Raw genomic sequence first — 17,195 nt, 5'->3', positions numbered from 1 at the left:
TCAGGGACGCAGCAGCCCCGAAGCCGACTTTCCTCCCCGATCGCGCGTCGGGGTGTCCCGGGGGTGGGGCGGAGGAGGGCTGCAGGAGTGAGCCGGGCGCACGCCCGCAGGTCCCACGCCCCGGGCCGCCTCGCGCCTCCCGCGGCTCGGGCCTCCGGGGGTGGGAGGGGGAAGGCGAGGCGCCGCGGCCGCTGCGGGCGGGGCACGGGCTGCGGCCCCTGGGGCCGCCACGGCTCCTCCCGCCGCCCCACCTCCTGCCCGGGGCCGCCAGCCCGGCCCGCCCCCCGCCGCGGTGCCGCCCGCAGGTGCAGCCGCGGCGGCCGCCGAGTAGGTGCGTGGGGATGATCTCACTCGCGCGCTCCGCGCCAGGAGGAGGAGGAGGAGCGGGAGCAGACCCAACTTCCGGGTAGTGCCGCCGCACGCCACCGGCATCTTGCTTTTCCTCCCCCTCCCCCCCGCGGCACCCCTCGCCTCTCCCTCCTTTCCTTTATTCCCGGCCCCACCTGCCAAAATGAACAGCTCGGACGAGGAGAAGCAGCTGCAGCTCATCACCACTCTGAAGGAGCAAGGTAGGCGGGCGCGCGGCCGCCAGGTGCGGGCCGCCGCGGCCCGTGGGCGGGGTCGGCTCCCGGGCGCTGGGTTTGGGCTGCGGCGAGCGGGGCGGGGGGCTGTCGCGGCCGCCGGGCTCACCCTGCAGCCCTGTTCCGCGTACGGGAGCGTCCTCCGCGCCCCGCGCGCCTCGGGGAACCAGGGGCCGAGAGTAAAGTGCGGGGGTCAGGGGTGTGGGGCCCGGCAGTGCGGGAAGCGCTCCCCGCACGTTGCCGGCGCTGGCGATCCGGGTTGGGGGAAGGAGCCGGGATTGGGGGCGGACGAGGACCCGGGGCACCCCCTCCCACGCGGGAGAAGCGTGGTGGAGGGCAGATGGGTCGGGAGGAGGCGGTTCGGGCTGCTCCACTGGCCCTGCTCCCCAGCCGTCGCCCCACCCCTGCCCAGGGGCGCGGGGAGGCCTGCCGCGCCGCTCCGCAGCCTTTCCCTGCTTTCCAGGCGGCATCGGTCTAGTTCCTCTTTCCTTCCCTGGCCACGATTCCGGGGCCCTGATGTGTTTCACCGCTTTCCATTTTTAACTGTCTGTGAGTCACTGAGCCAACACCCTCTCAGTGTTGGGCCTCCTCAGTGACGATTTGGCTCTGGCCTGCAGGAGAGCCAGGCCGTGTCCTTGCATTTCCACGTCGCCAGGTAACGGGAGATGACCTCCTCCTCCAGAACTGTTCTGATCAATCATTTCCATCTCCTCCTGCACCTCTCCACAAAGGCAGATTAGCGATCAAATGTGAGTGCGACGCTCTCTCCATTGAAAATGACTATTATTACCCTGGCCAAGGGTGGCCTGAGACTATGGGTCAAGACAGAGAGGAACTGCACAGATTTAGGAAGTGAAAATGGGGAGGAACCTGGGCTTTTCTGAGTCACTTGGTGACACGGCCACAGAGTGGAAGGGTCCTGCTGTTCTCTTGCTCTTTCACTTCTGTTGACTCAACTTACCAACTCTGTGAACTTGAAAGAGGCTCTTCCCTTCCATGGGTCTTGTGGTTATCACACCTTACCGGATTGAAGACGTGGTTTAGCTAAACCAGAGGGTTTCATTAGGTCCGGCCAGGTGATATGACCTGTTGCTGGGGGAAACCACAAACATACCATTTGCATGGCTGTGTGGACTTCTCTGGAGTTTACATTCCTGGAAACACATCAAAGCAGATTGTTTACCAGTCCTCTTATCTTGTGGAAATTATTACCTCCCTGAGATGGACAGAGCACATGTCTTTGTGGTATCTAGCATTTAGAAAGTGTTGCATAAATGTTAATGGCTTTTGCCTTCCCAGTACCTTGGCTCCCATCCTAGACTAGCAGTAGGTCATAAAGTCACAAGCAGCAGTGAACCTAGTGGGAGGGCAGAATGTCCTTATCTGACATTCCTCTAGTGGTTTACTGAGGGGCTAGATTCTGTCAGCATTTTATTTCTAATAGTCCTCTTCCCCTCAATAACATAAAGATTCTTCATATTCTAGACAGTTGAAGCATTCATCATTGATAATATTTGTCAGTGGATACCAGAGCTTTTGATGGATGGTCAGTTTTCAAATAATATAGTTAAAAACTTCACTTCTTTTCATTCTGAATAATGTCAATGGTAGATTCCCAGTGCAGGTAATCCACAAGTTGTTTATATTTCATTTTGGAACTCATTCTCTCTGTCTCTATGTTGGATTTGAGAACTGAGAAGAAAGGAGTCTTAAGTTTTTGGGTTCTTTCTTATTTTTTGGAAAACAAAGCCAGGGTATTGGTATTTTTAGAGGATGTATTTCCTTAATTATGGGCATATCAAAGACAATAGAACAGTTAGACTTTGAAATTTGTGTTTCGTAAAAGGTGCACTTTTTTTTTTTTTTTTAAGTATTGAGTCTGGTTACACAAGTGTTGGCATTTTTTTTCAGCCCATCTCAAAACCAGGGCATTTATTTGTCATTGGATCATAGACTGATAACAATGGACTTATTTCGAGAGCATTTGATTGCTGTTTGACTCATGGAACTAACCCAGAAGCTAGGGATTTGAGATGGAAAGACAGGCAACTAGGTGTTTGGGCTCTTACCAATATGATAATTAATTTTGTAAGCTGATGGTGCGTATGATTTATTTTTGAAAATAGACTTTTTTTTTTACTATCTGTAAACATTGTGAATAATTCCATCACTCCTGTTAAGTGAGGACAAGAAGAACCAATATCGATGAACACTCTATTTTTTCTTTTTCAACACTGGCTAAACATACTCATTCATTCCTTTAACAAATACTTAACTACCAGACATCTATCATATATGAGCCCCATGTGGTAGGCGCTGGGGGTAGAGAGAATGAACCAGACAGTCTTTGCTTCCCCCCAAGTTTATTGTCTAGTAGGCAGTCACACAAATGTTTACAATTACCAATTGTTTTTTTTAGGATAGATTCTTAGAAAGGGAATTCTTAGATCAGAGGGCGAGCAGACATAAAGCTCTGCTGGGCATCACCAAAGTGCCCCCCAAAATGGCTGTACCACTTCACATTACTCCCAGAAGTGTCCATGTCCCCCCATACTTGTCAACGTTGACCAATAGCATTCTTTACTAATTTTGGCAGTCTGACAAGTTTCTTAATTTTTGCCAGTCTGATGAACAAAAATAGTACCTTTCGAAAAATTGTATTACCTGGTTCTCAGTGAGGTTTGAAATCTTTCTACATGTTTATTGGCCGTGTCGGTTTCCTCATCTCATTTCTTCCTTAGTGAATTTTAAGTCAGAAATTGGAACCCATTCCCCAGGAGGGTGTTCAGAAAGAAGATTCCTATCTACTCTAAATGGCAGAGCGACAGCAGCCTTCCCTAATGTGAAGGCTTCAGTGGTGTGGTGAATAAGGTTGCTTTTGACAAAAGTTGTGAAATGTAATGACGGAGTCTGTCATAATATGAACAATCTCTAATTTATACTTACCATTCCCTAAGCTCTGTGTCTTATAAATCACACCCACTCTTGAATTACTTCAAAACATTGTATGTTCCCTTCTCGTGAATGGTATAATTAGCTATATTATGTCTTTCTAGAAAGTTATATTATGTCCCTTTAAAAAAATTAGCCAGTATGTGATTGCTTATGTTCAAGCAGATGTTGAGGTAATGAGGTAATTCTCTTTTTGTCCTTTTTGGAGCTTTATTTTATTGGACTGATTGACGTCTTTAACACACTGACAAATGGCAACTTGGGGTACTATTTCCGATGCATATTTCCTAGCTCCTAAAGTGGACATTTCCCTTACAAAACATCATACAATTTGCTCCCCTCCAGAAGGCTGCTGGGAAATGATCGACTTAGCTCAGCGTTTGTTGAAGGTACATGATTTTCTTTGTAATGTATTCATTGCACAAGCCCTCAATATTCACAGCCAGGCACTGTGCTAGGCATCCATGATAGAGCGATGAATAAAGCCTTGTCCCTGCTGGTGAGGAATTCCTAGTCTAGAGATGGTGATAGGCATGCAAATTCCAGGAAGGGTGTCTAGGTGGCCTAGTTTGGGTCATGGGTTTAAGTCCTTTGGACCAGGAAGGGCAGGGCACCTTGATTGGCCGCCCCCGCAAAGACCAGTGGATTGGAGTAGTTGTCCAAACAAGTATGGCGGGCCACTACCAGAAGCGGGGATGCGGGCTGGGCAGATGCAGACAACAGCTGTCCACCGAACTGGTCAGCGTGGTCATGCCATGGCATTTGGAACTTGGTGAGGAAGTTTTGAAGGCAACGATTGCCACCCAGCAGTGAGGATGCGATCACAGAAGACCAAAGCTCCAACCACCACACTGCAAATATCGTCCTAGGGTAACAGAGTGGGTTTTGAAGCAAGGTAGCCTCCTTTGATCTGTACTTTCCCCAAGACTGTAGTGATAGTGCTCAAGGTTCAGATGGAAATTTAGCCCGGCTTATTCTTAGAGCGGAGTTAGTAATTACAGAGGCTCCCAGTGTTCCCTCGACTGCAAGGCCAGAAAGTAGCTTGAGCGTTATTTTGGCAAAAGGGGCCAAACGCTTGCCTACCACCGTGACCATATCAGTCAGGAGCAGCCGAAGCACCGTCAGTCTTGGACACATACGAAGTTAGTCAGTAGAAAGCGGTTTGGGATTAAATGGTTGCCATGGTGTCAGGTGCCAACTTGGCTTTAACATCGTTATTTTCCCAAGTGTGGTTCGTGGCCGCCGGTCTCCGAATAACTGGGGTCCGTATGCACTTTCTTACCTGTTATTTATAGAAAGGAGCCTGGCAAATTTATTTTTCTTCTTCTGGGTCTATTTTTGTAAAATCGATACTTTGAAGTGTTTTGCTTTTACAACAGAATACCACATAGGTTGAGAAAAGTACATAAACTATGAATGAACAACTCAAGGAATTATTGAAAAAGATTGTTTCTAACAACACTTACATTAGAACATCTCCAGAAACCCTATCATAAGCTCTCTAATCATGATCACCTGCCTTTCCCCGATGGTATTTTTGTCACCCAAGCTAAGTTTTCTGAAAGCTGCGTGATCAGAATCATGCAGGGTGCAGTATTTGCTTCTGTCTTCTCTCCCTCATCACGTGTGACATTGAACCGCAGGGTGCGCTGTCGTCGGAGCTCATTTGCTTGCATTGTTGAGTAGTAGTCCGCTCTGGGAATACACCAAAAAAAGAAGTTTTTAAGTGAAGATGCTGCAGAGTAGAGGTCAGCAGACTTTTTCCGTAAATGGCCAGATGGTATTTTAGGCTTTGTGGGACACCTGGTATTTGTTGTAAACCAACACCCTGATTAAAAATGCAATTTCCTCTTAAAGTTTGTGAGCTCCTGCCCAAGAGACACAGGCGGGGCAGCCCTCTGTGAGATGGACCTTGAGCCCGGGTTGAGGAACTACATCGTGTCATCAGAATTCCCCGATTCATGTAACGCTTCCAACGGGTAGACACATCTTTTGTGGTTTTTTAAAAATTGAATTTAAAAGTAAACATATGCTCATAGGAAGATGAATAAGCATAGGAAGTGAAAAGTACACTGAACTGTCTAGTTCATTTCTTAATCTTTATTTCATGATACTTTCTCAGAGAGTCTTTTTAGACACTTTTTTCCCCCTAATTGTTCCTGCTTCCCATGAAAAATTTTTTTTTAAAGATTTTATTTATTTATTTGACAGAGAGAGACACAGTGAGAGAGGGAACACAAGCAGGGGGAGTGGGAGAGGGAGAAACAGGCTTCCCGCAGGGCAGGGAGCCCGATGTGGGGCTTGATCCCAGGACCCTGGGATCACGGCTCGAGCCGAAGGCAGACGCTTAACGACTGAGCCACCCAGGTACCCCCCCCGCATGAAAATTTTTTAAAAAAGATTTTACTTATTTATTTGACAGAGAGAGAGCACTCTGCTCAAGCAGGGGGAGCAGCAGAGGGAGAAACCGGCTGCCCCATGAAGTTTTAATACCTCGGTGCCACGGTGTATCTTTTTATGTACTGTGATCCTTTGGAGGTTGCAAACGGTTGTCATACCTGCGCCTGTATTCCCCTTTGAGGTGGTGCCTCTCACCCCCTTTCCATTGCTCAGAGATGGACTGCTGACCTTTTGTTTATTTCCTTTTGGAAATTGTGCGCTTGTATGTAGATAGGTAGTTATCACTGAATGTATATTACAGAATTTATATCAGTAGATGTAGAATTAAATCTTTAAAAATTGATTGGTTAGGAGCACCTTTAAAAATTGAGCAGTTAAATGTCTGACTTTGGCTCATGTCATAATCTCAGGTCCTGGGATGGAGCCCCACATCAGGCTCCCTGCTTAGTGGGGAGTCTGCTTGTTCCTCTGCCCTTCTCCCCCCGTGTGCCCCTCCCCCCGCTCATGCTCTTACACACACACACACACACACACTCTCTCTCTCTCTCTCTCAAATAAATAAATAAAATCTTTAAAAAACTGATTGGATAGTGTTCCACTCTACAGATTTGCCACATGTAGTTGATGTCCTCTGGATGGACACCTCTCTGTTTCTATGTCTTTGCTATTAAAAATAATGCTTTGGGCAATAGATGATAGTTGGAGACATCAGTATGACTTCATGTTTTGCTTAATCTGGATGCAGATGATTACATATAGAGTTATTTATAGTGTATGTCTATGTAGTGAAAACTGTGACAGCCAGGAGGTGGGTAAGGAGACTTGACAACTAATTGTAATGTGGTACCTGAGTGGAATCCTGGAAGGAAAATGCAACATTAGGGAAAAACTAAGGAAATATGAATAAAGTGTGGACCTTAGTTCATAATAATTGTCAGTATTGGTCCATTGATTATAATAAATGTGCCATACCGACATAAGATGTTAATAATAGGAGAAACTGGGTGGAGGGCTTATGGGAACTATCTGTATTATCTTTGCAATTTTGCTGTAAATCTTAAGTTTATGAAATTAAAGTTTATTAAGTAAAAATGTTGCTTACATTCTTGTGCACATTTATCTGTAAGTGTCGCTGTGGGAAAAATTCTCAAAAGTGGATCCAAAAAGTGGGTATATTTTGAACTTTGTCATTCTGTAGAATTTATTCTCTTACAAAACCAGGCTTTGCTTTAAAATGTAGAAGGAACATGGCTATTGTTGTTTGTCTACCATGCTGGTAAAAATTAAATATTAAAACATGAGTCCTGAAATATTTTGTATGGTACACAGAATAGTAATATATTAAGATCTTTTAGTTGCTTGATTCTGTTCAAATCCTCTGTGGCACAAATCAGAGTATGATTCCATTACATACATATATGGATGTGTGTGTATGTGTGTTTGTGTATACACATACACATGTATACACACACATATGTTTGTTTTATTTTTTTTAAAAGATTTTATTTATTTATTTGACAGAGAGAGATCACAAGTAGAGAGGCAGACAGAGAGAGAGGAGGAAGCAGGCTCCCCACTGAGGAGAGAGCCCGATGTAGGGCTCAATCCCAGGACCCTGAGATCAGGACCTGAGCCGAAGGCAGAGGTTTTAATCCACTGAGCCACCCAGGCGCCCCATATGTTTGTTTTAAATAAGACTTTTGGGGAGCAGTTTTAGGTTTATAGAAAAACTGAGCAGAAAGTACAGAGAATTTCCACATAGCTTCTTAACCTTCCCTGACTCCCTGTTTTCTCTATTATTATCATTTTGAGTTAGCGTGGTGCATTTCTTAGAACTGATGAGCCATACTGATCTTTATTATTAATTAAAGTCCATAGTTTACAGTTGGGTTCATTCTTTGTGTTATATACATCCTATGGGTTTGGACAGTTGTGTGACACATACCCACCATGACATTACCATACAGAATAATTTCACTGCTCCAAAAATTCTGCTTTGCTTGTTCATTGCTCCCTTCTGAACTCCTGGCAGCATCCCAGATCTTTTTCCTGGCCTGTTGTTTTGCTTTTTCCACCATGTCATAGAGTTTGAATCATTCAATGCGTAGCCTTTTTATATTGACTTCTTTCATTCAGCAGTGTGCATGCATGGGTCCCCCATATCTTTTTGTGGCTTGATAACACATTTATTTCTTTGTATCACTGAATAATACTCAGTTGCAGAATGTACCACATCTTGTATATCCATTCACCTGTTGATGAACATGATGGTTTCTTCCAAGTTTTGGGGATTGTGAATGACGCTGCTATAAACATCTGTGGGGGGTAAGGCATGGGGGAGGAGAAGTCTCCAGTGGTCCTGTGATAAGGTCTCTGTCTCTTGGCGAGCCTGTACCCCCGGGCTCTGACTTTCACTTGCACTTCTTAGTTTTGCTTTTTCTTCCTTAGGTGAAATGGGAAGGCTTGAGGAGCCTGGAGTTGGCTATTACCTTCCGCCATGTTTGTTAGGCTCTAGGGAAGTAATTCGTGCAAAAGGCAGACCTTGCCCGGAAGAACAGAGGCTCTGGGAGTATTTCAGCGTGGCTCCTTACCCGCTTTCCCTCCCTGAAGCAGTAGGGAAATTTCCTCTGATATTTTCTCGAAGCTGTGATAGCACTTCAGGAGATAAAACTCTCAAAAGATTGGGACCCTCCTAAGACTGGCCCACTTACTGGGGTTTTTAACTCAAACTTGTTAGCACTGAGCCTTCAGCAATTTGCCAATGATGGCTTAGGTCTCCCTCTCTCGGTACTGGTCTCTGAGCAGGCTCCGCACTGCGGCTTCTACTCCAGGAAGTTGTGATTATCTGTATCTCACTTGTCTCTCCAAGTGTTGAAATAGCCTTTTGTGCTGTGACCTCAGTTCTTTGGTGGATCTAAGAAGAGTCATTGATTTTCTGTTTGTTCCGCTTTTCTGTTGTCGTGAGGACAGGAGCGGTGAGAGAAAAGCTCCCTGCCAGACTGGAAACCAGACTTACACATGCATTTTAAACATACTCAGTTTCCTTCCCTTCTGTGGGTTAATTTGAAGTCATTACTCTAGTTCGTTGGGAGTAGTTCTTAAGCATCATTAATTCATTAGCATTGAACTGTGTGTTCTACCAAGTAATGCGTAAATTTCAGGTTTGCCATCATTTCTTTTCAGATGCGAAATCTGTCATCTTTGTTTTTTGATCAGGTTTTCCAGCAGTGTTTTTTTGTTTTTGTTTTTTGTTTTTTTTCCGGGCTTTTCTAATGCTTTAATTAACAAGGGAGGTATAAATGACTTCTCTTTCTGCTCTGGTTCTAAAAGAGGACCCACTGGCATATGTGCAGAAGGGAATAATGTCCTAATTGAACATTATCTCTTATGACTCATGTCCTCGTTCCCCATTAGTAAGAGGTGTTTCAAGGCTGCATGAGTCTCAAAGATGCAGACTTAATGGATGAGAGTCTACATTAGAAGATCTTATGAGGCGTTGTTTTTCTGGTTATATTTGATGGCTATTTAAAGCTTCACTTTTATTAAGTATCTTGTTGTAACACGTGATGTAAGAGACCCTTTTAATATGGGGAGGAGGGTACATGCTCTTTCACAGTTTGTTCATGTGAAGACCTCGATCCATTCTTCCTTCTTCCTTAATTTAACACACATGTACCCAGTCCTTGCTGTATGTCAGGCATTGTGCTAGATGTTGGTGTCTGTGTGCGTAAACACACGGTCTTCGCCCTAGAGCATTGTTCCTGGTCCAGTGTTCGCACATTGTACACAGTAGTGCCCAGTAATTTTTTTTTTTTTACATGAATGGCTTTGGAGATCAGTAGACTGGTCCTGACTCCAGTAATTCTTACTGTGGAACTTGACTTCTCTATGTATTTGTATCTTCATTTTTAAAATGGGGATGTTCATACTTGGCTTAATTGCTCCACATCACGATTTATGTAAACCAGCCATTCAGTCAACAGAGGTATCAACTCTGCTTCGAATTCTATTGGGTATGAGGTCTATAGCAATGAGTTGAATAGGAGAGAAGACGAGAAAACAGACTTAGGCTCAGATGATTTGTAATGTTACCCATAGATGCTCTAGTAGAGAGACGTATGAATAGGGCGCTATGGTAGTATATTAGAAATAGAAATGTTGATTTTTGTCTTAGGTATGTGGGGAGGGTTTTTTACAGAGAATGACAGTTGAATTGCCTTGTCAAGGAGGAATTAGGGAAGATGGGGAGGGGAAGACTTTGCAGGTAAAGGAAAAATGTTTATGAAGGTACCTGGGTGTGAAAAGTCTTAGAGGTATGATGGCTTGAGTGCTGGAGTTTAAGGCTGAATGGCAGGAGTGAGGATGGGTATCCCAGGTTGTGAGGTAACATCTTGGCAGGGGGCTACAAGAATGATGTAACCAGGTTGCCTTGTTACTGTGCTCACCATCTGCTTTGTGAAGCATGAACCTAGGACAGAGGGAGGCTAGAGGCTACATGAGAGGACTTTACCATTATTAAAGATTAGAATTAGGGCAGACATACCATAGAGGAAGGGCAGACTGGGGAGATGTTTTACGAGATGGGAGCTGTTTGATAATTCACTGGAAGGTGGGAGAAGGAGAAAAATCAAGGGTGATCCTGAGGTGCTAGCTTAAGGACCAGGTCGGTGATGACCCCAGAAGGACATCATGCATATGGGAAGGAGGAGGTTTGGGTGAAAGGGACCTTGATGAGTTTACTTTCTAACATGTTGAATTTGAGGTGCTCATAGGCTGTCTAGTTTGAAGAGATCCAGAATAGTACTGCCTAGCAGAACTTCCTGCTGTGATGGGAATGTTGTGTGTCCACTGTCCGCCACAGGAGCCCCTAGCCACGTGGAGCTGGGGAACACTTGAAATACAGCTAGTACAACCGAAGAACGGAATTTTAAGTTTTCTTTAATTTTAATTAATGTACATATAAGTAGCCACATGTAGCTAGCAGCTCCGTATCCGACAGTGCGGGTCTGGAAGGTGTTGGGTGGGAAGTACTGATCTGGTGCTTATTCTTGAGATAGTGTGATCTACCTGCCTGAGACTGAGAGGTGTCCAGGGACACTGGGCTCTTCAGTCTAAAACTGGGAAAGTCTCAGGCAAACCGTGATTGTGACTCACCCCAGCCAGAGGTGTTCTTCCCTGTGTTCATGAACTTTAAGTGTCATGCTTCTGAAACGACTAAGTCTACTTATCTGACTTCTGGGCTGACTATGTCATGATTTGCAACTTAGAAGGAAAGCTCCCTTTCTTGGCATTAGGGAGCTGGAAAATGGAAAACCAGCATGATTCTGGAAACACGTGCTCTGCCTGATATTTTCCTTGTTTTCTCCACGTCTCCCTTTTTCTTCCATTCTGTGCTCTTACGGAGTGATTCCCCTCCCTGGCCGCACATTGGAATCACCTGGGGTGTTCACTTCTCAAACAAATATGGTGCCCAAGGTCCACCTTAGACTAGTTAAATTAGAATCTTGGTGTGGGGTGGGTGGAGAGGGGGCCAGACGTCTGTCTGATTTAAAAGCTCCCCAGGTGATTCTGATGTGCAGCCCGGATTAGAAAGTACAGCTCCCAGACATGCTTCCGCTTCTTTGCCATTTTTTTTTTTTTAAACTACAACTGATTGTGAGCCCCCTTCCCCCTCCTTTTATTTGGCAGAGTAGTAGGGTTTCAGAGATTTTTCTGCTATGCCAGCTTTCAGGTCACGTGCGACAGAAGTCAGCCTGAGACGGATGGCCTTAGATCTCTTATCGCACACGAGATCTGATGTGCTGTGCTGTATCAGTAACAGTAAGGGTGGTAGACGTATTGCACATGTAACATACCTAAGCACTCTGACACCTTACGTGTTAGCTCACTCTTAGTCACCGCAGCATGAGAAAGATACATAATTTTCCTTCTTCTTTTCCAGAGAAGGAATCTGCGATTTAGACCAAAGACCCTTGGCTGCACTTTTTAATTACTGTGCGATGTGACCTTACCGTACGTTGAGATAAACTATACCTGTAAAGCCAGGAGAGGAAGTCTTCCCAAGCTGTGGTTATCTTTCAGATGGCAGAGCGCTGGTCCAGTTCATCTCGACTTTTGCATCGGTTACTTCAAGATTTGGAGGCTCCGTATCATCCAGTCGCTTGAGCTGTGTGACTCACTTAAAAAATTTCTAAACTTGGAGCCAGTTCTGAAACAAAGAGAAGGCTTTCTCTGTGACCCTTTAGCATTGCCAAAAAAGAAGTAGCTGAATGCTGTAAGTCACTTCAGTTTTTGCTAGCTTCGCAGAGGACAGGGTTACTCATCCTCATGTAGAGCACATCATGCGTATTCACTGTGGTGTGTGTGCGCGCATGCATGCTTGTTATAGGTCAGTGAGCTTGGTTTTCTAACTACAATAAAATAAAAATACAAATAAATGTTTTTCTTTCCATTTATGCCCTATTCCCCAGGTGGTCCCTCGCCACTGGGAGCTCTTCTCATATTTTCCCCATACTTTTCCTCTCCATTCCCTTTACCTGGCTTTATTTTTTTAAGTTGCACAAAGTCACAAGAAAGCACATTGTCTGTGGTTTCCATTAAGGTGGTTTCCATTAGGTGAAGGGTTCTTAATTAATGCTCTTCATGAAGACCCTATAGTTGGGAATCTGCAATGTTTCATCTGGATTCTATTGGCTATATAATGGAAGAATAATATCAGTATTTTTAAAAAGCCTTAAAGCTGTTATCTAATGTTTTAAATAGAAAAACATTTTCGTAATGTCAATATGAGATCATGGTTTTATAAGCCTTTATTGTTCGTATGTCTGTAAAGTAGGTCATCAAGAATAGAGTGGTAAATCAGTCTTGATTTTTCAACTCCAGGTACAGATACTTTTAAATGTCAAGTAAACTAAAGTCTCTCGATAAAATATATATTTATTTTTTGAAAGAATATTAGGTATAGTAATAAGACTTGAGACCGTGACCACAGACTACCCAGTGCCTAAGTGTATATTTTTAGAATCTCTTAGTTTTGTTTCTTTCTGTTAAAAAAAGGAGGGGGTCACTTTATTGATTTTTCATAACCAAGGACAGTTTCGTTTATACCCATTGGTTGGGCTTTGTGTGGTGGAGGCTGATGAGGGGCTGGTGTGCATAGGGCTTCATTCCGTGGTCACTCAGATGTTTTCTGTTGAAAATATAATTATTTTTAAAAAGGCTCTATCTTGGGGCGCCTGGGAGGCTCAGGCCATTGAGCGGCTGCCTTCAGCTCGGGTCATGGTCTCAGGGTCTTGGGATCAAGCCTCACATTGGGCTTCCTGCACCCTGGGGAGCCTGCTTCTTCTTCTCCTTCTGCCGCTCCCCTTGCTTGTGCTCTCTTACTCCCTGTCAAGTGAATAGATAAAATCTTCAAAAAGAAAACACCTTAAAAAAAAAATCTATCTTTCCATGTATACATTCAGCTATTTTATGGGCTGTCTCATTTCAAAGTATTCTTTTTGGGTGTGGCTTCAGTAAAATTGTTCATTAACTCTTATTTAGATGGTCATGAAGTGCCAGTAAAACTTAGGGGTGTTGGTGGTGTAATCCCATAAATATTTGTTCATTTGATTGGATTTTAAGGTTGTGGTCCTACAATCACCATAGCTATTCTAAATCCTTTGGATCGAGGTTATAGGACACAAAGGATATGATTCACCACGTGAATTGTTTTTGGAGTGTTCTCTGTTCCAGTGGTTAGAATCCTACACTTCTAGAATTAATGACCAGATCATCTGGGATGTTCTTGAAGCCACTGGTTTCAGATTCCTTTTTTTCTGTCTTCTGGTTATTCATGGAAATAGGAAACTCTGTTTGTCTTTTTTTTTTTTTTTTTTTTTAAGAAAAACTGAGCTTTTTGTAGATAACTCCCAATTACATTTTTTAAAGTACAACAGTCCCAACTCATAATGTCCTGGCTCTGTGGTTCAAGTCAAGGTGCTGGTCTGGGAGTAGGCCCGCCTCACACATTCTGCTCCATCCTTAATCCTGGGTCATGCTCTTTCTTCCCATCACATGCTGTGAACATCATATTCTCAACCGTGAGGTTATCTAAGAACGGTGCTTTGGCTGAGAAAGGAATGTGGGTGTTCAGGCTACTTTATTTGTCTGGTGATAGAAGCTTTTAAATAATAAGCTGCTGTTTTTTCACGTAGTTGGAAATATTTCCAAACGGTTCACATATTTTTCCAACTTACTGAAATGGATCTGGCTGGTATCCGGTCATGGGTTGGTAATGGATGACCTTGAAATGCATGAAAATAGTTGTTGTTAGCTGAACGCACATGGCATCAGCCTTTTGCTCTGCGGACGAAGCAGATGTGGGGGGCGCCTGGGTGGCTCAGTTGGCTAAGCATCCACCTTCGACTCAGGTCATGATCCCGGAGTCTGGGGATTGAGCCCCACATCGGGCTCCCTGCTCAGCAGAGAGCCTGCTTCTCCCCCTGCCCCTCACCCCTCTCATGCTCTCTCTCTCTCAAATACCTAAATAAAATCTTAAGGAAAAAAAAAAGCAGATGTGTGACACTGAACTGAATGTGTAAGCCTACATTATTTTCTGGAGGCTGATTTTAAAAATAAACCACCTCTGATTACAGCACCACAGACTAACAGTGCTAGAAGGAACTTCAGGGAGCACCCGCCTGTCTGCTTTTATGGGACCAAGTGCTGAGCACCAAAGAGAAGTGATTTGTCATAGGTCACTTATGGCTCCGAGGTCTTCCCGTGACCTAGGGAGAATCCGAAATTCGGCTTGGTGGGCTCACACCTGCTGTGGTCTCTTTTTCTTTCTTACTCTTAAAAGCAGAAGCGCTTCTTCTGTGGCCTTTTCTCTACCCCACCACCAACCTCAGAAACAACAGAGGTGAGTTGGGTCCCAGGTTTTCCTACAGTAAACTTTTGATAGTGTTATAACGTTGCTTTCCTTTTTTTTTTTTTCCCCCTTTTAGCCATAGGCGAATATGAAGACCTCAGAGCAGAGAACCAGAAAACAAAGGAGAAGGTTTGTACTTTACCCTTTCTTTCCTTTCTTACATGTGTGAAAGCCTGGACGGCATGGTGCATTGTTCTGCCACCAATTTCAGTTAAATGCGAGTGAGAGTTTTTTTCTTTTTTCTTTTCTCCTGCATGTGCGGTTCAAGCTAATATCAACTCCAGGCTCCAGATGGTAAAGAATAGCAGGCATGCCACAGTGGGCGCTGCTCTGGGAGATTAACTACACAGTTAAATGTGCAGCAAGGCACCAGGCCAAGCAACTCAAGCCCCCAAGAATTGTACTTTCCCCCTAACAACCAGATTTGGGATTCTAGTGATGGAATTGAAGGGAAGACACGTATGTTTGGGGCTTAAGACAGAGTAGATTCTGGAGAGAACTCTATGGCATTAGTCATTGGTGTTTAGCCCATCTTCTTGCATAAACCCTTTTTTATGCTCGTGTCGTCTAAGTATACGAAAAATACACTGAAAGTTGAAAATCACCCACCAAGAAGATAGTAATGGCTGGCGAATGTTTTCAGGGGCCTTGGCACAAGTTTTTTTTTTTTTTTTTTTTTAAGATTTTATTTATTTATTTGACAGACGGAGATCACAGAGAAGCAGGCAGAGAGAGAGGAGGAAGCAGGCTCCCTGCTGAGCAGAGGGCCCGATGTGGGGCTCGATCCCAGGACCCTGGGACCGTGACCTGAGCCGAAGGCAGAGGCGTTAACCCACTGAGCCACCCAGGCGCCCCACAAGTTTTATTTTTAAACTGAAATCAGTGAATTCAGCTAACCTTTATAAACTACTTACCTTTTTGTCTCTGTACATAATCCATCTAAGATTTGTGAATATTTGCTTATGTGTCTTTTTTCTCCCCTGCAAATTAGGGAGGGGACAGAAGGGAGGTCTGAGTTAAAAAAAGAGGAGGGCTAAATTGAACAGAGAAGTAGAAGAGAGAGAGAGAGAGCAGAGCTGCCCATTATTGTTTTTAGGTAGAAACAAAATTTGTGTTTAGAAATTACTTTGATAGACTAAATATTTCAAAACATAATGTCCATGGTGGAAAATTTAAAAATAGGTCCTTCATAGTTATTGAAGTTGATGGTCATCATGGCTGTAAATGATGAGACCTTGTCTTTAAAATTTGAGAGTAAGATCTGGAATGAAAATGGGCAGTGAGCCGAATATTTGTAAAACCTTTGGCATATTTGAGGCTATTTATTGGGTTCTTAAGAATCATATTTAAGTTTTTCGCTCATATTACTTGGCTACCTGTATTAGCTGTAACATGGTTTGTGATATTAATGGTATGATATAGAAATGGATTTTGAGACCATTATTTTTCACTTAGTTTTCAGGCTCCTCTGCTCATTTGCAAATAAATCTTTGATGTTCCATGACATCTGGAGTTTCTTCTCTTCTTTCCATCTGGTGATTTAGGGAATGGTAGGTAGGTGGGGGTGGTGAAGATGTCTGTGATAGAGAGTGGTTGCTGCGTGCATCTCTAACGTGGTAAGGAAGTCCCAGAAGAACAGTTTGACAAGGTTCCTAATTCTAATGCAGTAACCACCCCAAATCACAGCTGTCCTGAGGATGCCAACAGGTGGGGTGTTTGTGCTTAATCCTGGCTCCCTGAGGCCCCGTAATTTCAGAGAGGAATGTCAAGGGACGCTCGGGCCTGATTGCTTGAGCCTCTTCTCCCAGGTACGCAAGCATCTTGCAACTGTAGGAGAAGGAGCCAAGAAGTTACCGGCTGAGTCTCTTCTGTAGGTGTCCAGGCCTAGGAGGGGGAGAGCAAGACAAGTTGGAAGGGTTAATTCAGGAGAACTCTTTGACTTAACCTAGAAGATCGGAGGGAAGGAAGCAAACCCGTGTCTTCATGTGATGGTGAAGGAAGGATATAGAAGAAAAGGAGTAACATGAGAGGCAGAAGAGTAAATTTTTTGTTTTCTTTCTTCTCCTCTAATCCTTGCTTACATATAGACCTTGCATTGCCTTGAAAGTAGTGAAAACATCCATTGCTGGTGGTGTTGATGGTTATTTAACCGAGAGCCACTTTCTGCAGGGAGGTTTTTAAGTGAACCATCTGTTACACAAGTGGAATTATAGGAAAAATGGATTTGGTAAAAGGAGGACTATAAATTACTTTTGCCTATTAACTATTTTTTTTTTAAAGATTTTATTTATTTATCTGACAGAGAGAGATCACAAGTAGGCATAGAGGCAGGCAGAGAGAGAGGAGGAAGC

The 17,195-nt window shown here is 44.1% G+C and overlaps 1 protein-coding gene across 1 annotated transcript in view; it reads left to right on the top strand.

The window, feature by feature from the left end:
* Nucleotides 1-316: 316 nt before the first annotated feature.
* Nucleotides 317-17,195, top strand: part of LOC111145248 (shootin 1) — a 97,917-nt gene continuing 81,038 nt past the window's right edge. Inside the window, exons 1-2 of the mRNA XM_022500035.1 lie at nt 317-569; nt 14,921-14,973. Of these exons, the coding sequence (XP_022355743.1) occupies nt 512-569; nt 14,921-14,973 (111 nt within the window). The 5' untranslated portion in view covers nt 317-511. The remainder of the gene's footprint in view (nt 570-14,920; nt 14,974-17,195) is intronic.

Source organism: Enhydra lutris, unplaced genomic scaffold, assembly GCF_002288905.1.
Source record: "Enhydra lutris kenyoni isolate GAN:26980312 unplaced genomic scaffold, ASM228890v2 scaffoldscaffold12, whole genome shotgun sequence".
Taxonomy (NCBI): domain Eukaryota; kingdom Metazoa; phylum Chordata; class Mammalia; order Carnivora; family Mustelidae; genus Enhydra; species Enhydra lutris.
Note: the sequence above shows the minus strand (reverse complement) of the source record. Positions and strands in the feature narration are given on the sequence as shown.